Below are 23,906 nucleotides of genomic sequence, written 5' to 3'. Positions count from 1 at the left end.
CTTACAACCAGGTACCTGCCTCAAATCTAAAATATCTGTAAGGTCTGAAGGCCACTGACAGAGTTACTCTATATTAAAAGGCAGGGACATGCCCCACAGGTGGACACTTTAGAGAACCACAGAAGGTGACAAAGCGGTGTATTTTGGTTGTAAGTGTGACTTGGGACAATCTTTTGACTTAATTCAGGTGAAATTCAAGGTCCAGTTCCTGTAACTGAATCCACACTGGAAAACTACTGAACCTCACCAATTCGTTTTGGGAGAACATGAGCAGAAATAGGCCTACAGAAAGGCTCAGCTAAAGTTTAACGGTGCTTCAGCCAATGCTCCTTCTGTTTTTCTACTAATGGGCCTGAAGATACATAGTTTTCTTTGAACAAATACATACAACTGGAAAAATACTGAAAGTATGATCCCAGCTTCTTGGTGCACTTGATGTAATTTCTTGATACGCATTTGAAAATATAAACAAAACCCAAACACTCATCATACCAAACCTGTGTACTTTGCCTTATCTGTAGTCTCCCTACAGAGATCTTAAGCGTAGCAGGCAGCAGCACTGTAGCTAATTTTGGGCTGTGATTAAAAGTGAGTGGAATTTCTTCAAACACCTATGAACTTTTCCAGTCATACTCTTGAGGCTCTGGGGTATAAGTGGATTTTTTTTTGCAGTGGCACTCAGCTTTGGCAGAGAAAAACCTCGCTCATTTGTAGATGTGCTTTACAAAGGAGAGCGACCAGAAGCTACTGGAGCATTATAAGTAACATCACAATTGAGACTGCAGTAATTTTTCAGAGTGCCCCTTTATTAAATGGCCCTACAAGGCAAAAGGAAAAGGAAATAGTTTCTCCAGGCGGGTATTTTATGAGCAACCTTTATCAGCTCCTGACCTGCCCTGTTCAGCGAAGCTTTGTGACTTCTTATTTGCGTACAACACCCTGAATCGCAGGTTAAGGAAGACTGAGGTGTAAACCCCAAAAGGGCAGGGGCCCCTCACCTCACCACAGCACAACGGAGCTGGAGCAGCAGGAGCAAAACCTGGGACAAGCCGCCCGGAGGAGCCGCGGCCCTCGGCCTCCCGGTGGGGCTGGGTGGGAGGCGATCCTTACACCAGGAGGCAGTGCCACCGGCGCGCCCCGGGACTCCCTCCGCCTTGTTTGTTCTGCAAACGTCCGTGGGAGGAGGAGCGCTGGGGGAACCGGGGGCCTGGGTTGCCTGTCCCTCCACTGCACGGCAGCGGTAGGGCACGGCAGGGGACACGGCCCCCCGGAAGGGTTGGTGGGCGCCGCCCCCAGCCCAGACCCGCGGCGCCGAGCAGCGCCCTCCTCCCCCGCGGCGGGAAGGGGCCGGGCGTCGCATCCACCTGGCGGCACCTGCCCCTGCCCCTGCCCCGCCGCTCCCCGCCTCGCCCGGTGGCTCCTCCCCGGCGGGCAGCGGTTGCTCCCGGCTCAGTGCGCCGCGTCCCGGCCCGCTTCGGTTCCGCTCCGGTGGTAGCAGCCCCCAGGTAAGCGCGGCGCTTCCCGCCGCCCCTTCGCCCCACGCCGCCTGGCGCTTCGCTGAGGCGGTAGAGCGGCTGCCGCGGGGGGCCCGTCCCGGCCGCTCCGAGTTGCTCTCTGCCGCATTAGGCTTTTAGTTCAGGAGCTTCGGCTTTTGGGGAGTACAGAGGGACCCGGGCAGCATCTGAAAATCCCCGTTCCGCGGGGGTAAGGGGGTCGGGTATCCCCCGGGGCTGGGGGCAGCGGCGGGGGCTCCCGGGAGCGGAGGCGCCGACTGATCAAACCAAGGGCTGGCCCCTCTCAGCCGCGTTACCCCCGCTCGCCCGCTTTTCCGCCGCCGGTTTCTCTACCGGTAGGAGCAGGGCGAGAAAGTGGCGCTTCCCGGCGGGGCCCGGGGTGAGTGGGTGCTGTGGGTGGGGGGATAACGCCGTCCGAGGGGGTCACCGGCGGGAAGGTGAGGGGCTCCTGGCTCGCCAGCGCCGGTCCAGCCCGGTGCTTCTCGGGGTGGAGGTTGGTCCGGTTCTTGCCCCGGTGATGAAGGGAAAGGAGAACAGGGGCGGTTTTTTTCTTCAAGGTCACGGAGCGCGTAGTTGCTCACACGGACGGATACGCGAGAGCGGCCTTTAGTTCTGGGGCCTCTTCGTTTGTGTGTTAACGTCACTGCTGGTTTGGTTTCTTGTGAAAGTGCTGATTTTTTTTTTTTTTTTTTTGGCTACAGGTGTCCCAACTTTGTTAAGTGATTTTGGAAGAGTAACTTTGTTGGTAGAGAGTCTTCCCGCAGGAGCCTTATCACTGAAACTTGCAGGCCAAAAGCTTTGAATGCTGGGATCAACCCCACCCCCGGCCTCCCCTCAGGTGGCTTTACAGATGATCAGGGAATCACAGAACAGTTTGAGTTGGAAGGGACCTTCAAAGGTCATCTAGTCCAACCCCCCTGCAAGGAGCAGGGACATCCCTGACTAGATCAGGTTGCTCAGAGCCTCATCCAACCTGGCCTTGAATATTTCCAGGGATGGGGCATCCACCACCTCTCTGGGCAATCTGTGCCAGTGTTTCACTACCCTCATTGTAAAAAATTTTTTTAGTTTACCTTGTTTTTCATAGCTTACCTGGACCTTGAATTTCACCTCAGGTTCCTGGGTGGGTGGATGTCAGTAAATCTGAGAGGCTGTTGCCCTGTCATGCCTTTGTCCCAAGTTTCTCTGTTTGCCCCGAATAAAGTGACACTAATGCCTTTATAGAATCATAGAACGGTTTGAGTTGGAAGGGACCTTTAAAGGTCATCTAGTCCAACACCCCTGTAAGGAGCAGGGACTTCTCCAACTGGATCAGGTTGCTCAGAGCCCCATCCAACCTGGCCTTGAATGTTTCCATGGATGAGGCATCCACCACTTCTCTGGGCAACCTGCTTCGGTGCTTTGGAAAGAGCCAAAGAAAGGGGCTGCACCTCTAAAGGATGATTTGCATCAACTAATGTGAGGGAAGAGGTGGACATGGTGTGTGTGACATAGATGAATGAAACTGGGAAATGGTTGCGGTTGTGGCTGCTACCTACAGGTGTCAACGTAAATGTAAAGTCAAAAGACAGGTGGACTAAGAACAAAGTTGATGTCAAAGTAGGGCTGGGAGTGTCTTTTTTCCGTTTTTCTTTCATTCTTAAACTGTTAACAGTTATGTGGGTACATAGGAAAGTCAACATAGAGCAAATCTATCATGGCAGTCTAGCCTGAAAATGGAAATAACTTGAAACTGTGCTCCTGGATGTTGATGGAAAAACAAAGCAAAACAGTATTCTAGGATGCTGCTCAAAATATTTCTCTGGGAGCTGCTGCTCCTGGATATATGGGCTCTTCCTTCTGTATGTGCAGTCCGTGTCAGTCAAGGGTTGGTCCGTGCTGAGTAGTTCCAGTGCCGCGAGGGTAGCTCAGCTGTGTCTGTGCTGCTGCATCAGTGCATCTCCCATGTCATTGATGCATGGACCCCGAAGCCTGTCTCTGGCAATACGAGCCTCCCTGTAGAGTGAATTCAGACCTTCTGCCAGCAGGCTTGCTTTTCTCTCTTATCTGCCGGAGACCCCTTGGAAGTGGTTTACAGCTCCTCAGGATGTGTAGTTCACAGGTCGAAATATCTTTATATCTAAAGAAGTCTGATTTGTTAACATTGCTAGTCTTTATTCTTCTGCGGAGTGGGTACCTGCTGGTACCATATTCATACAATATTCCTTTGCAACTTGAATATGGTAAGCAACTATTCTTGAGAGCTTTTTTTCCTGCCAGAGGCTCTCAGTGCTGTAGGCAGAGACGTGAATTTTGCTGCCAGAAGATGTTATTTGCTTCTGCCATGGAAGGAGCAGGGCAGAAGCAGAACCAAGGTTGTAGTGCAGGGGAAGAAAGCATCCAAGTGCCAGGCTGGCCGTTGCTGCATCCTCTAGCAACACAGTGATCTGTGTGCATGGGGTGCTGTGGGCGATAGCTGCCTCCACAGTTATTGCCTGGCCAATAGGTCCATCTCCTAGCACTCCAGCAAATGTGGTTCTTCTGGGCTCTTCGCCCTTTCTATTTCAGGAATTACTTTTTTTTTTTTGGTAGAGTCTTCTGCCACTCATCATCGACTTAGCTAGGCAACAGCTTTCCAGCTTGCTTTCCCACCCCACCTTTCCTAAAAAAGGCATGTGATGTACTTGGGATGGGCTGAGTTTCACGGTAACGTTTGTTTTCAGAGAAGACAAATAGGTGGTTTTCATAGTATGCATACAGCTTCCTACAACTGTTTAAAATGAGAGTGCTACCCTCAGAGCTTTTTAGTGCCTTTTTTTTCACATGTGGAAGTAGTATTCATCTGATTTGCCGGCCTTGGGAATACTGCTCTGGATTTTATTTGAGTTGCTGGTAGTGCTTATCAAGAGGCACTGTTTTTTGACACCTGTTGATAAATAGTTCTACAGTTTAATGATATTTTAGGGGCTAATCTAGAATACTTCAAGGCTATTTCTTAGGAGATCTAAGAATGCTGAGGCTCTGTTTGTGGCAACCTTTCATATAAATATTTACATAGTCTCTTATAGTTCTCTACAAGATGTCTAATGTTACTGCATAGGCACGCTGAGTAGAGCTTACCCCTGTTGAGAAGGTTAGCTGAAAGGCCAGGACATCGGAAGGAACCGATTTTGATGACTTTGAGACATTCAATTACTTGTCAATTTGTCTTTGACGCCTTCCAGAGGATAAATTTTAGCCTATGGAGTAAATCACGTTCACTTTTTTTAATAATCACAATAAAATATTCAGTACTACTTGCTGAAGAAGTATCAAGGAAATCTTGATAATGAAATGAGGAGAAAATTCTTATTTAGTTCCTTTCCTTTTTTATACATTACTGGGGTGGTGTTTTTTAACGTTTCTATACTTCGTTTGCAAGTCATGATAATTTTTAGTGCTGCTTGTTAAACAGGAATCTTGACCATGTGTCTTTTCTCTTGTCCAGGTAGCAGAGGTGGGAATTGCCCAGCGTGTGAAAAGACCATGTAAGTGAATCTGGAATCCTTATTGATTTTTTTTTTTTTTATTGCCCCTCCTCCCTTTCCTCCCTACCTTTATACCATGGTTATATTGTGTTTAAGGTTGCACTACCGAAACTTCTAGGTGGTCATAAAACAGTTGGGATTAAAAAAAACCGAAAGCATGCTTCCTCTCTAGCATCATCAGCAAAAGCCCTCATTTGTTGGCTTGCTCTTTGTTAAGGTTGAGCTTTGCACTGGAATGACTCCTTTGCTATCTTAATGAGTTTTGTCAGCTTGTTCATTTGCATGTGCTGTATTTCTTTATCTGGATAAATGGAACTACGGATTTTTCGGATGTGACACTGTGTTAGTAAGTGTTCGTGTAGAGTGTTTGGATGCTTTTATGCTTTTCCTCGTAGAAGCTAAACTAGACTTCACGCATTTGGCTTTTTACTGTTCTGTCCTCTCCTTTCTTGTCTGCAGGTGGTTGCTTTTACATAGGTCTAATTGTGAAGAACTAGTTTGGGTTTTTTGGCAGTTGTTTTTCCAGTTGTTGATCATAGAGTTTAGCAAACAGCTAATGATTTTTCTGTTTCAGGAAACACAAAATATGTATTGAAGTAATACGTAAATGCAGGAAGTATACTGTTGCTAATATAACCCTGGCTTCATTGGCCAAGTTGAGTTCACAGTGTTATTAGAGTATCTGAGGGTAATTCCATCCTATTGACTTGGGCGTCTAGGCGTGGAAACAACATGTAGTCATCTCTATATAAAGTTTGTGGAAACTAATATAGTTAGTGGTACTTGCGGAACTCCAGGCCTCCAAGGCATAGTACTGCTTTTAATTAATAATTACTTTATGGTGTGTCATAAGGAAGTACTGTTATTATTTCTTGCGTGGAGAACTGGAGTAGAAGCTAAGTCTGTTTTCATTTACAAAATTGTGGTTAAATCTTTAGAGTTTCTTCATCTTTCGTTCTTTCTGTTGTCTTTTGGAGATGCTGGCTCCTGGCTAGCGAAGGACACGTGCAGTGTAAGGGAGCCATGAGCTCATGCTGCTGTAAGGAGTAAAAGAAGAGGGTCACCTTCGCCCAGCAATAGCAAGGCGAGGGGCTTAGGAGGACTTGATGGTGAGGACAACTTACAGCTGAGCAGCATGACTTTGTGCTCCGTGCTTTTCCTGTCCAAGGGAGAGAGTGGCTGTCACTGGGGTAGGGAGGAGGACAAGCCTTTGGAGGACTAATAGTCTAGGAAGTCCATATTAAATTAAGTAGTATGTTGTCAAATGAAGTAGACACCAACTCTACTGCAACTTTTGCTTAAATTTAAATAATTGATTTGCAGAAATCCATAGAAAAAGTAAAAAAGCTGTTGGATTAAATTTGTTTTGGGAGCATGTAATATTTTGATTTTTTTAAAATTGTTGTTTGTTTGTTTTCATTCTCACAACTTTTGTCATAAAAAATGATGTATTTCTTTTTAATCTTAATGACCCACGACAGAACTTTAGTTATAACACTCCTGAGGTATATGTGCGAAGAAGCTAAGGTATTTCAAGTAATAGCTGTGAGCTGGGAGGCAGTAAGTGTCACTGAATTTGTCAGTGTACTATGTCAGTGATGGCTGTATGTTTTATACTCTTATTATTGCCTGCCATTAGAAACAGTAGCGTTATTTCTTTACTTTCAGAGCTGTGAAACAAAAGCACACTTGATTTTGGACCTTCTGTGTTGCTGAAGGTCCATGTGCTGATTCTGCTCCATATTGGAGCAAACTGGAGTTTTTGAAATTCAAAGGCTTGACTGCGTATGAGTGATGGGTTCCTTTCATTACTTGGGTATACTTTTTCCAAAGCTAGAAGGTGTTAGCAAGCTGACCTGCAAGGCTCTGGCTCCCTGGGCCCCGTCTCTTGTTCCTTCAGGCTCGCTCTGGAGGTGAGCTCCATCCCTGTTTCCTTGCCTGGGGATTTCTGTACACTTGAACTCCACCAGCTCACTTTAAAGGACTTTTGAGATTTGTTTCTTCAGATATACTCAGTAAAGTGCCGTTATAGCTCGACAGACCTCCAGAGGAGAAATGACTGGCGGTGGGAGGGAAGGACGGTTGTGCGTTCCACTGAACTCTTCTGTATCAGAGTGGGTTTATGATACTTTTATGTGGGATCTATTTAAAGCTCTCTGATACGTGAGGTGAGTTAGAGGCCAAAGTATTGAACTGTGATAAGATGGACCAGTCTCTTCTGGCACTATAGTTGTTGGGATGAAGAGTATTTGACAGGTTAGTTTGTTTCTCCACGACCCAGCTTCCTTATCTGTGAAGTTGTTGCCGTACTCTTGATGTCTTTGTAGAATGTTTTGAAGTGTGTCAGTGATGCGTGTTTAAGAAACCTAGATTGTATCATTGCTGGATGCTACCCATTGATTTTTGCCTTGAACATTTGCAAACTAAAAGGAGCCCAGTGGTTTTGGTTTAATCTGTTTTTAATACACTGGCAAATGTGTTTGTGCAGTACTATGGAAATCTGTAAATACCTATGACTTCCCTGTGTTTTGTGGTGTGATAATGTAAAAACTGTTACTAATCAGAAGCTGGATGAAAAATAGATTAAAAAGACCTAAGTTGCGAGTGGTGGTTGAAAGGCAGTGAAGCAACAGGGATCTTTTTTTTTCCTCAATTCATTTAAAGCAAACAAAAAAGAGTGAGGAAGACTGTCATATGCCAATTGGCAAAGCCTTTCAAGTTGTCATGTAAAAAATACTGCTTTTTTTTTTTTTTCTTTTTTTTTTTTCTTTGGTTGTAGTACCTGCTGGCTTACCTCAGAATCACGTAGTGTATTCTTCTGTCTTCTATCAATAAACTTCCTAATCCTGTTTTTACTCCTCCTTTTCAGAGAACAAGGGGCAAAAATACCTTCCCGTGACTTGTTACTTGTCCTCTAAGTCTGGGCAGAGCTGCGCTTCCTGACTCTGCTATGAAGAGCTGAGTAAGAATGGATGCGACATAGAATAGAAGTCCTGAAGCCTTAGTCACCAATCTGATGGACTTACAGTAAGTAGGAGAAAGACTTGTTTTTCCCCTGTCTGACATGCAAATAAGAGTTCAACAGTGCATTATTATTTACTCTCTTTTGCTAGCCCTGATACACAAATACCAGAATCAACCTTCCTAACGTGTCATGAAGTATTGGTCCGCTTGAGGTGCTAAGCTGCCGTCAAAATCTGCTTCAAAAAAATTTGCAGCTCAGTTTTCAGTGAGAACTTCTAGGTACAGGTTCTAAAAGATAACCTTATACTTCAGGCTGAGTTATGCTGCGTCTTAGTGCGGCTGCTCTTCGTAGTCGTGACTTTCAGCAGGGATCATACCAATGTGTCTGTGTGCTCTGGGAGCTTGAGAAAGGTATTTCTCAGTGCATGACTGCGGCATTTCCTAGGCTTTTTTTCATGTGGAGTAACATTATGAGAGGACTCAAGAGATTAAATTATTTATTAAAATGATTGCTTGTGAAGGTGTATAACTGCCCGTGTTAGAACTGTGACAGCAAACATTTCGTGTTTCTCGTGTCTTTGCTAATCTGTGGTTTTACTTAATGTTAATGTTTAACTTTAAAATAAACTGTTACATGCTCGAAACATTGGATGTAGCTCCTCTCTTTTACTCTATTTGAAAAACTTTCGTATTGGTGTGGCACATTATTTCCCTGCTGTGCTTCTCTCCCTGTTTTTGATGTGGTGGCTACAACACACAACTAAGAAAAGACGTGCTTGCAACATGGAGGAGTGAAAAAAATGTGGCTTGTGAGGCTACTAGCTATGGCATTATCAAATGAGTTAGTTGAATTTGTGTTTCCTGAGGCTTTGTTCGTGTTCTCGTTTCTGTGTCATAAACCTCAAAGCGATACATGAGTAAGTGTTGAGAGAGGCAGCAGGACCTGAACTTGGTACTGACACCGTGTGGGTTGTTGCCAGGATATTCTTTTAACTCTCATTCTGTCAGCGAGAGTGAGCACTAACTTAATCTTCCTGGTTTATGTGGCGCTCGTGTTAATGAATAGTTGCCACTGCATAATCCTCAGGGTTGTATTGAGAGACTATTGAGATCCAATTTCATGCTGCACCTTGATTTGTACCCTCTCTTGAAATACTTCTGTATTTTTTTTTTTTCCCTCCAGATTTGGCATTTTTCCAAACAAACAAAAAAAAAACTATAAGTAAGGTGAACAAAGCTTCTGGTTGTGACTGTTTTCTGTTTATGTGTTTATTTATTTATTTATTTATTTTAATATAGGTTCGTGCTTTCCTTCCAAACACTTGAATTGTTTTGGTACTGCTGACAAAGGAAAGATGACCTCTACTGTAGTAAGTAAATAAAATATTCAAAATATTCCTCTTAGACTTTTTTTTTTATGGAGTTTTATTTCTTTACAGATAGCAGCCTATTGAGTGATGGACTGGTTAACAAGTATTTTAAAATGTGGATATAAGTATTTGTTGTGTCTTCTTTTCTGCAAAAAAGGGAAAGATGTATTGTGAGGCAGGTGTAAGAGAATTTAATTGACTGGCATTTCAAGTGCTCAGATATTCCTGGGAGAGATTTATGCTTGTAAAGCTTATTTTGGAGGGACAGACTGGAATGGCTTCTAACTAGTTTTTAAAGCTTTTCCAGGATATTCCACAACCTGTTGTAGACCAGTGTGTTTCAGAAATAGCTTAGGTGTACCTGGTGTTGCCAGAGGACCAAATGGAGCAGTAAAGCATTTATCCTAGACTCGAACAACTGAGTACACAAAGGCTGTTACTTGTCAGCATTTATTTTGATGATGGTACCGCCTAAAACTGTCCTTGCTGCTTATTTCTGCCCTGTCAGATGTTACAGTGCAATGGTTTATGCGGCCAGCTGGAGGGCTGGGCTCAAGACTCGTTCTTAGGTTGAGTTACTTTGGGTCAGGAAACTGATCTCTTTGTACGCCTTCCTGCTTTGCTCTCTGTTATTTTTCTTATTTGAAGTGTGAGGTATTAGGCATATACTATAAATCTCTTTATCTGGTAAATTGGAGACACCGGTATGTGTACGCATGCATGCATGGTGAATTTCTGCATTGCCAGAATTACTTAGTAGCGTACTGAATGTAAATGGCATATGAATCTTGCTTTGTCCTAATTGCAGTCTTGCGTCTTGTTTTTCATTTTTCTCCTGTTTCCTTCCCCTCAACATTATCATTTAGAGTCCACCACCATACTATGAAAATCATGGCTTTCAGCAAGAACACGTCTGTCCTCCCAGGCAGCCAGTAGGTGCTAACCCGTATCCACCGTACTTCTCAACAAATGCTCCTCCATCAGTGCCAAGCTATGTCCCAAGGGTTACTACCTATCAATCGAGTACGCCAGTAGCACGTCCGTCTGGGAGAACATGTGCATCAGGTAAGTTTTGTCGGGATTTCCTCCAATTTTAGACTTAAGGTCTTCCAAAGTAACATAACAAGTAAAATGGATCTTTCCTTCCAACAACTGTTTTGAAGGAGCCACCTCCCCATGGATGAAGTGGTAATGGCTGACTGGGATGCCAGTGTGACTGGACAGGAACCTAGGCAATTTGGAGCAAGGGTGGTGGAATGGAGAAAAGTCTATCTGGCAAAAAATGCCTTTTTTTTTTTTTTTTTTTTTTTTTTTTTAACGTCAAGGAAATAGTGCTGGTGGCTGGAAGCTACCTCATTTGTGAACCTAATTTCTCTTTTTCTCCTTGCTTTTATTTCAGGTGTAAAGAAAGCCATAATCATTATATTATCCATTTTACTAGTAATTTGTTGTGCAATTGCTGCTTTCTTCATTTGGTATTTTGGTAAGAAGCTTTTTTTTTTTTTTTTTTTTTTTTTTTTGTGTGGTTCTGAAAGAAAAGATTTGTTAAACTTCTGAAGTTTATATGCATTCTTATCTTCCATTTTAGGCTGAATTAAAGACAGGAAAGTCTTTGCTACCTGTCTCCTGAGAGGTGAACTAATATTGCTTCCTAATGGCTCAGTTTTGTACTGTGGGGGGTTTTTTTTTGTGGGTGTTTTTTTTTTTTTTTCTTTCTTTTTAATGAACAATGCTGCTATCACTTTCCTTCCCCTTAATCAACTAAATATGTTTTTGATGTGAAGTGATATCATCAGTTTTTTGACTTTTCTGGAGTGGCTTATTCAGCTGCCTTCTCTGGAAAGCTCCAATCTGGCAAAAGCTGGTGCAGTACAACTGTACAGCGCCGTTGCTGTTAGTAAAGAGTAATTCTGACCTCTTGCAAGGGTTTTTGCGTTGGGGGATAGCTGGCACGTGACTGTGTGTGGACAACACATTCTGCGGTGCATTTCATTAGAGAAGTCACTGCTGTGCGTCTTCTCTGAAATGGAACTGTTCCAAATTTGAACTTCACTTAATTTCAAGTGAAGGAAGGAAGGGAAGTGAATTTGTATGCCTTAACTGCGAGAGTGTAAATGGTCAAGATAAGTTTTATTTTGGTAAAATGGGATCTCTCTTGGAGCAGAAGCAAATCACATCCATTTGTTTGTTTCTGTGAGGCTTTTGCTCTGAAAGTGTGTTAAAGTTGTGTGAGCTCAGCCTGTCTCACCACTGTAAGTTGTTACACAGACAATACGTTTGCCTTGGAAGTCATCCTCAGCTAGAGTGACTGAGCTCTGAAGCTGGGCTAGAGCAATTCTGTTTGGCTTAGGTGAAGTTTGTCTTGTGCTATTTTAATTTCCCTTTCAATGAAAGCCACTTTTCAAAGGAAATTAAAAAACAATTTGCTCTTTCTAGGAGCTTCTCCTTTCTGTCCTGTGCAAGAAAGGAAAGAAAGACAGAAGGGACTTCATTTAAAATTGTTAGGATGACACTTTGTGTTCTTAGGGTGTTTTTTTTACTTCCTTTGATTTATACAAGGTGGATGTAATCTTGTTTTAAATGGCAGCGAGAGCAAACGGGTGTAATTGGAGTAATCACTTTCTTCCTCCTTTTCTGTTTAGAAGTGTTATGTTTTGTCAGTGTAAAGCTGACTCCTTTTAGACAACTTAATGGTGCTTGCCTATTCAGGGGAGGGAGCGAACAAAATCTGATTGGCTACATCAGTATCTTAATCTGACAAGCGATGTAAAAGACAGAGCAGTGCACCTGTGGTTGTGTCAGGCTAGGTCTCCTCCCGTCTCTGAGTTTAAGAGCTCTTTCTGATGTTTTGCTCTATCAAAGCGGAATACTCCTTAGGGTGAGAGTTGGCAGGAGTCGCCGGAGGCTAAGCTAATGTTCAGCCTAACAGCTGTGTTGCTCTCTCCCTGCAGTGGAGAATCGTTGTCTCGGCTCCTTAATAGAGTGTGGATCTTCGGGAGTGTGCATGCCGCCCTCGCAGTGGTGTGATGGAGTGAGCGACTGCCCCAATGGGGAGGATGAAAACCGGTGTGGTGAGTGGCAGCAGTTAAGGGGTGGGACCTTCAGACAACTGCAAGAGTTTTTAAGCAAATTGTGTTGTCCAAAGCTTGCCTAAGTTACAATAGGGCTGTTTTAGCTGAAGTTACATCTCTAAAATGGTTTAAGATGTTTTGAGTGCTTTGAAGCCTATATCTGGATATTCAGTTTGTTTCCAGTCTGATTTAAAAGCTGAAACAAAATGACTGACTCAAGGATTTGAGCTGGCTTAGCTTTGAATAATTTTTTAAAATATTACCTTTTAATTTGAACTGGGTTTGTGCAAAGCTGAGCGTAACAGTTTTTCTGGAATGAGCAGTCATCAGTCATCATTGACTTCTTAGTAGAACTTAAGGTCTAGTAGAAATCTAGCGGTCTTCAGTCGGGCTTGTCTTTTTCCACATATTTTGCATTCCTTGTTCTCCCAATAACGCTTCAACTACGTAACTCCTTTGTGTAAGAAAGCCTGGTCTGATCGGTGTTTCCAACTGAAAAGATGCCAAAGGAAACTGGTTTAGAGATGAAGGTGGAGACATCATAGATTTTTCCATTTCCAAGGTGTGGCATCTGGTTTCTAACGCCTGTGTTGTGCCAGTGCCACTCTGGAAAACTCTGGCTGTGTTCTTTCTCTTTGGGAGCTTTTATTCTGAACATGCCTCATGCGAGGTTAGCACTTACTGGCGTATGCTCTGAAGCTGTTCCTCTCCATTTAGTTGAATACTGGGATTTTGAAGGAGCCTGTTCAATCAGTTCTTTTGCTTGAACTATTTTATATTAAATTTTTGTGCAAATAAATACATAATGGGGCGTAGAATGTCAGAGGTAATTGCTCCTTGTTACATTCTTGCTCTACGAGCGCTTCTCGGAAGAAATTTGATGTATTAAGATATAATCTATTGTAATATGTTTTACTCTATATTTTATTTATACACAATATATGATATATTATTAAATATATGCTTGTATAGATAAAAGATAAGAAAAGATTGGTTATTGCAGTCTTTCTCGGTGGTAGAATGTGGAAGAATTTTGAACATAAAAGCTGAGATGAAAATATGAACAGTCTTGTACACTTGCGTTTTTTAAACTGATAGTTCTTTTAAATTGCCTTACACAAAACAATTAAGTCACTGCAATATTCCTAGCTACTTGATACTTACTCAGAATTTGAGTAGAAGGCAGCATTAAATTATCATGAATTCATACATACAAGCAAATATTATGGGTAACAATGCTTTTAAGTAGAGAAAGAGCAGTAACATAGCATGTGGTGTTCTTGGCTTCTTTTTTTTTTTTTTCCTTCCTTCTTCCTTTTCTGGCAGTTAGACTTTTTGGACCAAACTTTGTCCTGGAAGTTTACTCACCTGTGAGCAAATCCTGGTATCCTGTTTGTCAAGATGACTGGAATGATGATTATGGGAAGATTGCATGTAAAGACATGGGCTACAATGTGTAAGTGTAACTATCATCAGCTTTTGTGCATACAGAGACAGGTTAAAATTTCCCTCTTGCTTTTTTTAAGGATGTGTATCTGAAACAAACAGCAGTTGGCAGTCTAGTTCTTGTGAACCCAGATGGGTCTGATTTTAATGATGTTACAGAATTGAAACAAAACATTGCTCCAACAAGTAATGAGGTCTGGCATGCGTGCAGTGGTTACTCAGTGGGGTTGCTTGTATCCAATACATTCACTCACAGCCCTTTTCCAGAGCTCACTTCAGATCATTATAATTGCTCAGTAACATCCCGTCTGACTTAACTTGTCATCGCCAGTATTACAAGGAAAGCCTTGATTTTTCTGAGGCCACAAGTAACACCAACTTGTGTGGAAGATCACCGTAAGCATTCACAGCCCACGTTCTCCCCCGTAACACCATAGCTTAAATTCTTCTGCAGTTCGTATACTTGATGTTGCCTCTCTTTGATACAGCTGGCAAATGCTGTCTTCTGGTATGCTTAGAGTAATGGAGTTAATTTGTTGCCCAGGCAGGCAGAACTTGCGTGTGCCCACGCCATGTCGTGGTGCTCTGAATTATGGTCTCTGAATCAGCGGTGATCTCAGTAGTTCCAGCTCCAGTAAGACAGCCCAGCAGCAACTACACAGAGCTGTTCAGCTAGAAAGCCCGGCAGAACAGCAGCACATCCTACCCCTGTTGTTGTCCCACAGAAGTGTGACTGTCACGACTTACTGGACCTGAACTCTGCTATGCTGTGTAAATGTACCAGCAAAACCATCTCTGTCATGCACTATTTCCTGAGGTTGAAGATTCCTACTATGTATGCATATTAGATAAAAATATTACTTTAATCTATAACTGTTTGATGGGAAATGGTACCTGACAAGTGTTTAAAGAATCAAAGTCTGGCACCGTACTACAACACTGACGTTTAGTTAAAAAAAAATAAAAATAAATTCATTTTTAGTGTTGTTCATGTCAGAAGCTCTAACATGGCACAGTTTGTTGCATGTTTGAAAACTGAAACTGCTGGGTTTCATAATAGACTTTCTGTTTTGCAGAGATACATATTACTACAGTCGAGGAGTAGCACCTGAAGTCAACTTTAAAAGCTACATGAAGCTGAATACAAGTGCTGGGAATATAGACTTGTACAAAAAGCTGTATAGCAGGTATCTGTAATACAAATGTCTTTCCTTTTATCAGGGATCTTTTTAGATGTTGTAAGAGGTGTAGCTTCTGCCTATATCATAATGAAAGCAAATCTTTAAATGGGGATTGTTAGAGGGAATAAGACTTGCAGCAACTGCACTACCTTCTGTTTTAAAAATACAATTGTCACTTTTCCATCCTTCCTCTCCTCTTTTAGAAGAGATATCCTATCCTGTTCCCTCCATGCTGTCTAGAAGGTTGCCATATCAAAGATACTTTTCTAAGGCTCTTTGACCATCAACAGGAGTTTCTGTATGGTCATAATAGCTGCCAGCTGCAACACATTTGCAGCAACTGATACAGGTCCTTTTTTTCAGTCACGTGAACACACAGTATGCAAAATGGATGTTTCACTGTGGAAAGTGTCATTTTTGTTCTCATTAAACAATTCTGAATTGTCTAGTTTCTAAATGAGTAGACCACTGTACCTGCAAAGTTCCCATAGCTCACTTGTTTAGGTTCTTCTACAACTGCTTCATAGATCAGCTCAACTTTTTGCCATGCTGTTCTTCATCTTGCTCCTTAGTAGGCTTACAAACCTTTTGTACTGGTGACTGTAGTCTTCCATTCCACATGACGGTTTTGGTGAATGCAAGAAGTGGTGGAGGCCAGATGGGTGCTGGTAGGGTAGCTGGAGGAAGTGAAGAAAGGAGGGGAAGCCTCAGCAGGATGAGGAAGGTGAAGGTGGAGCACGTAGCTGGAAAGGGTAGGCAGCAACTGGAGAGTGAACTTTGCCAACATTTGCTTTGCTGTCTGCCTAAAATCCTGTTTGTTTTTTTTATTTCTATTGCAGTGATTCCTGTGCATCAGGAAATGTGGTTTCTCTGCGCTGCATAGGTGAGTGACTGTGTTTCTCAAACTTCTGCTTGTTCACGCTTTGAAATACTCCCTTTTGAATCTGTGTAAATAATTGCCATCTTTTGATGGGCACATGATTTAACTGTGGTTCCCAAGTTTCAAACGGGGCAATTTAAGGAGCAGGGTGGGAGAGGAGACGGAGTATATTGGATCCCTAGTTGCATTTGTCTTTGCTGCCACTGATTCCTTTAAATGACTTGCCTGTGGTGAAGCTCTATAGCCATCACCACGCAGCCATGGTGGGAAGTCTGTGGCATGTCCACTCTCCGACGTGCGGCCATCAGGTGTGCAGTGCCTTCCTGATGGTGATGGCTGTCGTGAGACGACTCCTGGCTGTTGTCTGTTTCCTTACACAGCCCAAAGGCATGTATCTGTGTGGCTTGCCAGCGGTGCTTGAATGCTACACTCAAAGCTTTATAGTTTGTACTGAACCAAGGGCAGCAGCTACCAAATACTCATCTTGATGTTGGCAATGTGAAGGGAATCTAGGTTGTGGGAAACTCGGGATCTTGGTGTCCAGGGTGGGGGCCCAGGCTGTGGCAAGTCGAAGGCAGCAGCACAGAGGTTGGACGTGATCTCTTCTCCCCTCTGCTAGCGAAGCCTGAGCTGCAGAAGCCATCTTCCAGATCAGCTTGCTCTTTAACTAACCTTCTCTGTGTGTGTGACTGACTCCTTAGCGTGCGGCCTGCCCACTAAGATGGGGAACACGATGAACAGAATAGTGGGTGGCAGCGGGGCTGTGCTGGGGCAATGGCCATGGCAGGTCAGCCTCCACGTGCTGGACATCCACGTCTGCGGGGGCTCCATCATTACCCGCCAGTGGATAGTGACGGCCGCGCACTGCGTGGAAGGGTGAGTTTCACCCATGTGGGCACTGGAGCCACTGGCTCACTCATTCCTCTCTTGAATGGTGATTTTTGTTGCTTCAGGTTGAAATGCACAAATTTACCGAAGTCTCTGACTTTCTGCTTTGAAACTGAATGAAATACTATTCCTTCCACCCTCTTGAATGCAGGTACTAGGCACAGTATTTTGGGTATGTAGCAGTTTGGTTTTAAAATATGAAGGGAAAGTTTGTTCTGGAGGAAGCCAGGTGCAGATCATCTGTCTGCTTTCTACAGGGGAAAAAAAAAATAATCTTATTTTACTTGTTAAAAGTCAAAATTAAGTTGGACAACGGTGTTGGACACAGATACACACCCAACTGAAGAGAGAAACTCAAGGCACCAAACCTAATGCCAGACAGTACGGTATTTTCATTAAGATGTTGAATTACACAGTAAGGAAAAACAAAGAAAAGAAAAAAAAATCCAAACCCTTAAGTATTGCACAACTGTAGATATGATCAATTTACAGATGCCTGTACCATTTATTTCCTTGGATCTTCATACCACAGGGCAGTAAAGCCCAAGTCAATATTAAGGGTAGATTTATACCTATCTAAGGAGCACTTTACATAGACATTAACAAAAAAAATAGTTGGTGCTTTGTACGTTTTTAACCTATAAAGGAGAGTTGAGGGTGTTGTGGTACCTTGTGTACAGTGGCAGAATATGTTTACAAGGTGGCCGCTCCTATTGGAGGGAAAACCCATTAAGTAGAAACATTTTAATGGCTAGTTGTCTGGATCACAGTTTCAGGCTAAGCCAAGGAAAAATAACTTTGTCCTAAGCTTGAGAAAGGAATGCAAGTGTTTATTTTTATGTGATGATCTTATCCCTCCTTTATTTTCTGATTTGAGCAAAAGCTTTAGGAAAGGTAACCAAGCTATAGCTGGCACAAAACTGGTTTTGAGTCTCGATGTGGTGTGGTTTTGGTGGTGTGTTTTTTTTGTATGTTTTTTTTCATTTTGTTTTGTTTTTGAGAGGGGATGACTGGCAAGCACTACTGCCTTGGCACTTCTCATGGAGGGAGTTTTAACACTTTTGGGTCGTTTTCTATTGAGCATTTGTAAACTGTGCTGGAACACAAGAGACTACTTAAATTACATCTAGCGAGCGTGCTTAACATTTTAAAAAACCCACCAAAATCCAAAACAGAACAAAAAAAACCCCCCTGGATTTCACTATTGTGAAAATGCCCTTCACTAGATCATGTTTTTACTAATTCTGACTTTTGCTGCCAGCGCGTGCTTTGTATAGTGCATGCAAGTGATCCCGCTGACATGTGAGACCTCAGAAATAACTTCTTGATCCCTCAGCCACGGAAATCAATAGACTTCAGTATTGCAGTCTCAGACTGTAATTTGCTGTGCTGAGTGACTGAGGGGACAGACAGTGATACTTAACCCGTTTCAAAGATTTCTTGGATATATTTATGAAATAGGAGTTGAGCTTTCCCAAAGTTAGATGTCTTGCAATTTCTTTACCTTATTCTTCAGAAATGGCAGTCAAAAGCCTGAACATTCTTGGTTGCACGTACATTTGAGTACCATTTCTGAAGAGAATTTTTTAAGATCATAATCCGTGACACATTACATTCTAACCTTTGTTTTTGCTGTAGACAATTTTCTGACCCGTACGGCTGGAGGGTTTATGCTGGGATTCTGAATCAGAATGAGATGCTTTTCAGAAATGGATACAGAGTGCAACAGATCATTTCCCATCCAGATTATGATACAGATTCTAAAGACAATGATGTTGCCCTTATGAAGTTAGAGACACCGCTGAGTTTTACTGGTATGTGTTCTGTTCTTCTTAAGGCAAAAACCCAAGGGCAATGAGCACATCTTTTAAAACTTCTGAAGTTCATCAAGAAATTCTTGTAGATTCTTACAGGAAGAATGCAGAATGTGGATAGTGACACCTGAGAGACAGAGACAGGGTAGAGGCAGAGAAAGAGGGCACACCCTCCTCTGATTTTTCTGGGTAGGATTTATTTAAATCTAGTAGGTGGTAGGGGAGTTCAGGTTCATATCATTAATATACCCCAGAATGCTGTACAATGCTTATATGTATATAAGCACTCGTATATGTGCAGAGCCAGGATGTAGTGGTGGAGCAGCTGACTAAACCCTAAGCCAAGTTATGTCAAATAGCAGTTTGGGGGTGGGGGAAAAAAACAAGCAAGCAACCCAACAAACCCAAAACCCAAACATTACAAGAAGTTAATTTCTTAAAAGTAGATGTAGGTTGTTTGGAAGCAAGCAGTAAAAACTAGCAGACAAAGCATTATTTAAACTTGAAGTGCTTTGTGTCTACAGATGCTATCTGTACGGGTCCTTTAAATTTCAGTGCATCAGTTTAAAGCTACTGGAAGTAATCTGGAGGGGCTCTTCTGCTGCTGAGAGTAGCTGGTTTTGTGTTACACACTTCTTGTATACAGACATAGAATCCTCCTGGCATTGTGATTATTTTCAGCAGGGTTTTGCAAAGAGAATGCAGAGGGGTAGTTGTTGGAAGTTTTTCTTCTTTGTCCTCCGCTGATCAGAAGAGCTGGTGTTAATTGTTCTAGTTAGCCTCAAGAATTGAGCTAGAACCATTAACTGTGCTTCTTGCTCGCTTTGAGGTCAAGATCAGGTAGCTGTCTGGGAAAGGGCAGCTGGTAAGCTTTCTGCTGCTGCCTGCATTGCACAGCACGTTGCTTGTCTGCAAGGAAGCTAAAGCACAGAGAAAATGTATGGTGTGTATGCATTTAAGTGGTGGTCATGCTGAGATATTTCATGTGCATTTATTTTGAATTATGTCTGGACATCTGGGATTACAGATGTTACTGTGTTTTGTAGATACTATACGGCCAGTTTGTCTGCCTAATCCAGGAATGATGTTCGAGCCTAATCAGCAGTGCTGGATATCTGGGTGGGGAGCAGAGTACCAAGGAGGTAAGTGTGGCTTTGGAATATTTTGGTCTTCTACATAAACCAGTCTTCTTCAGTCTACGAATAACCGTTGCATGGGCTGATTGGGCAGTTTGAGCCAGATTTGTTGATAAGCTATTTTTTCACTCATTTTACAGCCACTAAAATTTACACAGGACATTCTGTCTCAAAGCAAGTTGTCACCTGTCGTGTTCGGCAGACTGCAAAGTTAGCCTCAGATCGGTACTGGGGCCCAGAAATATTCATGCAGGAAACAAACCTGTGCCCCTGCTAGCAGAGCCACTTCAGTGCCCATACACCCTCTCCTGTAACAAGGGTAGCTGTATGCCAAGCCAGTCCTTTGTGGGCATGGGAAAGAGCAGGAGCCTGTCCTTTCCACCACCTCCAACAAAAATACCATGACGCACGTACATTTGTAAGAAGTGAGAAGGAAAGGCAGGGAAGGTTTATTTCGGTATGAGGAGGTACTAGGTGGGGAGGGGGATATTGAGGAAGCTGAGTATGGGGATTGCTGGCTGCTTCTGCTGGACCATGCAGTTGTGGGGAGGTCCTCTTCACCTCTTGCAGACTTCATATGTTTTTAATAGCCCTGTAGATAACACAGTTGATGTGGGGCTACAGTAGGCAAATAGGTGCCGTGTTCTCTTGCTTTCCAGTACACTGACAGTAATGCAGGGCAACTCTTGAAAGGGAGTTCTAATGTCACAGTTATCTCTGTGTGATCGATCGTACATTTTAAGTGTCCATCCCTGTGTTTCTAGTAAGTTTATTTCATCTTGAACAGTACTAGCTGCTGGGATTTGTAATACCAGCATAATATGATGCTTGTTCTAATTTTGCCTTTGTATTTTTGTGCACGTTTCATTTGTAGGTAAAACATCAAATAACTTGAATTATGTTACGGTGCCCTTAATAGAACGTTCTAGGTGTAATTCTGTCTATATCTATAATGGCATGATTTTGCCTACAATGATCTGTGCCGGGTATCTAGGAGGAGGAATGGATTCCTGTCAGGTAATTATTCCTAAGTAACACCTAATAGCTATCTGATTATTTTGTGGTCTTACTAGTAGGCTTTTTGAAATCATCTGTTAATTACAAACAGATCCTACATGCAAAAAAAAAAAAGTAACATTTGGTTGTGCTTCTAGTTCCTTTTGTGGTGCATCACTTTAAAAGGGAGAGTTTTTTATTTCATCTTCTGAATGGCTGGCAGTGCCAGTTCTCACTAGATACCTAAAGAAGGTGAGGCAGGTTTTTATTTTACTTTTTTAAAAATTTATTTATTCTTCAAGGATGTTTTATTATCTGGTACTTGAAAGGGAACAAATACTCTTCACAGTCATGATGATACCCTAGCATTATGCTTGTGAACAAGAAAATCAACAATGCCTATCTCATTTAGTGCTTTGGGCAAACAATTTTAATCTCTATTGCAAGCAGTCATCACTTAATACTGTAATTGCCATCCCATTTTGTTTTAATGACTTCCTTGAAATAGTAGTTAGCTTTTTTTGAAACTTAGCCTGTATTCCTGAAGGGAAATGGATTGTGTCTTTCCTGGTGGCCAGGTCACTAATAATATGCTTGTATTTTGTGCAGGGTGACAGTGGAGGTCCGCTAGTAACTAACAAAAACTCCGTGTGGTGGCTCGTTGGAGATACCAGCTGGGGAACTGGCTGTGCTAGTCCAAATAGACCTGGAGTGTACGGGAATATGACCGTGTTCACAGACTGGATTTATAAAAATATGCAGGTAAAATATTGATTAGTGTTTGTAATAATTTTAATTTAATGAAACTTTATCTTATAAAAACAAAAAAATAAATGTGAGTTGTCTGCAAATGAAGCTGTTCTGTTGAGAAGCATCCAAGTAATTGATAAGATAGTTTGTCAGCCTGTCAGCAGAACTTGAACCTTTGTTTTTTGTTTTGTTTTTTAAACAGGCAAACAGATAACAATGCTGTCTGTCCTTCTTACTGATGGATGTTTCTGAGAACAAGAATAACTGAAACCATGGGTGCCTGGGGTATTTATTAGCTTTGCAAATGATTTTTGTTCCTCCTTTGAATCTTCTTTTGAAAAATAACATGAAGGATTGCACACTCGGTTCTGTGCTGGCTGCAGTGACTGATCTTAATCAGTGAAGGATTATCACAATGAGCACCTTTCTTCTTCTTGTGGTGCCTGGCAGAAAGTCATTCTGTCAACTGCTTGCTGAAATGTCTCTCTTTAGTTGAGTAACTTTCACTTGATAATCAGGTACAGGCTTATAATGGCAATTTTAATCACAATTTAATTTAAGATTTTCATAGCAGAATGCTGAGACAGTTGGTTTAGTAGTGTTTTAAATTAAATCTTAAGTAATGTGAACGTCGAATCTCTGTGCTGCTGGTTGGCAATTTAAAATGAAATGAATGTGTTTTGGTATATATGAAGGGAAGTTTTCATGCACTATGGCAGAGGCACAGAAAAAAATACTGTATATTCAGGTAGTTAAAAATCCTCAGGATCTCGACACAGCAGTCATCCACGTCGGATTACTCGAAGTGAGACCAGTCTGACTGTCTCAGTAATTAAAAGTGCTGTTCTCCCTTAAGCTGCTCTGAACCCAGAAAGGGCAGGACCTGCCATCACTCTCCCTGTAGGCTGTGGAGCGCAGGAAGCAGTGAGTTAACTGTCCCGATGGTGAGGTCCCTGGCTGCGCACGTCGAGGTTGACTCTTGAACTCTCCCTGCTGTGAAAGGCAAAGGGCAACGTTTCTTAGTAAGGCAGTGTTGCAAGTGATAGATCTCTGATTGCAGACACGCGTACAGAGGCTGGATGTTTTATACAAAGAAACACGAATCTGCGTTTCTGCATAACCAGATGAACTACCTCATTTATTAAATTTGGCCTTTAATTCCTTGGAGCTCTCCTTTATGTATCTGCATGTGTGTTTTTAGCAAAGTGTAATTAATATCAGAGTGCCACCTCAACTAGGATTTTGAAAGTAATTTATAATCATAGTACAGAGGATCAAAAAGCCATACCAAGTCACTTTTATTAAGAAGGATAAATCTTTTGAATGAAATTACTTTACTAGTCTTGTTTTTTCTTTTGGTACTGAAATGCAATTATCTTGCATGTAAACACTGCACCAAATAAATACGTGTTTTTTTTTTTTTTACAAATAATTTTCTGTAGTAGTGGTTTATATCTGTTTGCTTGGATTATTTTGGAAGCAGTTGCTGGATTCAGTGTATGAAGTGCTTTGAGAATATGATTTTAAAAAAACCAAACAACCAATCACAAAGCTAAAGAAAAACAACACAAGAAGGTGATCCAAGAGGTCATTTTCATTCCAATATTTCAAGTTCTTGAACAAACCTAGGGAAAGAAAGCTGAATAGCCAGGAGTGTTGGATGTCTTTAATGGCTGGGTCTGATGAAATCACTGTGCAATTGAATTGAATAAGGAAGTCTAGCCTGAAGGCAGTGGGTCGAAGGAGTCGCACCCTATTTTATTATTACGTTTCATGCTGCCTGAAGCAATGTGTACCTGCTTCTCTTCTCTAGATGTGAGGCAGGGTGTTTTCAATAGCACGTGAGCATCAAGTGTGCCTTGGGGGGATACCATGAAGCAGTCAACAAGTTTAAAGTACTTTAAATATAGAAATTAAATTAAGTGGTTATGGTATCAGGCTTTTCTATGGCTTCTGACCTGCAGCACTGCACGTCAAGAGTAGTCAAACAGTATACTGAAATGTGGAAGCCTGGCTGTAGTGCTAGACGGGGTTAAGAAAGCTGTGTGCTGTACTGGGGTGACTGCTGTGCCACAGAATCGACCAGCTGCTGCTGCAGTTTCGTGTCAGAGGATCAAACACTTTCTATAATTTCTAGCCTGAAAAGAAGGCTCCTCTTGTAAGCATCTCTGAAATTACTACGTGGCATGCTGGTAAAAGCACAGGGTTTTTTAGCTGAATGCAGACATTACTCTCGCTACACAAAGCTCAGCTTTGCCTATTAAAATAAATCCTCTATATGAAAGATGTTGTGAAACAGTGTGCAGTGTTATATTTTGCACTGATTTCTATCAAATGAGAGAGCTTTTGGAAAGGTTCTCCTTGCCCTGAGGAGAGGAAGGAGAGAGGCA

At 42.3% G+C, this 23,906-nt stretch overlaps 1 protein-coding gene across 3 annotated transcripts; it reads left to right on the top strand.

Moving 5' to 3' along the window:
• Positions 1 to 755: 755 nt before the first annotated feature.
• Positions 756 to 22,683, top strand: TMPRSS2 (transmembrane serine protease 2). 3 transcript variants are annotated; one of them, XM_086739950.1, is made up of 16 exons: positions 756 to 1,082; positions 4,981 to 5,020; positions 7,890 to 8,047; positions 9,284 to 9,354; positions 10,221 to 10,419; positions 10,754 to 10,837; positions 12,306 to 12,425; positions 13,752 to 13,881; positions 14,948 to 15,058; positions 15,892 to 15,935; positions 16,634 to 16,808; positions 18,459 to 18,634; positions 19,681 to 19,776; positions 20,645 to 20,787; positions 21,376 to 21,528; positions 21,719 to 22,683. In XM_086739950.1, the coding sequence occupies exons 4-16, from the start codon at positions 9,340 to 9,342 to the stop codon at positions 21,728 to 21,730; spliced, it is 1,458 nt and encodes a 485-aa protein (XP_086596076.1). In that variant the 5' UTR covers positions 756 to 1,082; positions 4,981 to 5,020; positions 7,890 to 8,047; positions 9,284 to 9,339; the 3' UTR covers positions 21,731 to 22,683. The 3 variants fall into 3 exon arrangements, with proteins under 3 accessions (XP_086596076.1, XP_086596068.1, XP_086596082.1); XM_086739942.1 differs by lacking the exon at positions 756 to 1,082 and adding an exon at positions 1,413 to 1,505; XM_086739956.1 differs by lacking the exon at positions 756 to 1,082 and adding an exon at positions 2,274 to 2,352.
• The last annotated feature ends 1,223 nt before the right edge of the window (positions 22,684 to 23,906 follow it).

This window comes from Chlamydotis macqueenii, chromosome 1 (assembly GCF_036417535.1).
Source record: "Chlamydotis macqueenii isolate bChlMac1 chromosome 1, bChlMac1.mat, whole genome shotgun sequence".
In the NCBI taxonomy this organism is placed as follows: Eukaryota; Metazoa; Chordata; class Aves; order Otidiformes; family Otididae; genus Chlamydotis; species Chlamydotis macqueenii.
Note: the sequence above shows the minus strand (reverse complement) of the source record. Positions and strands in the feature narration are given on the sequence as shown.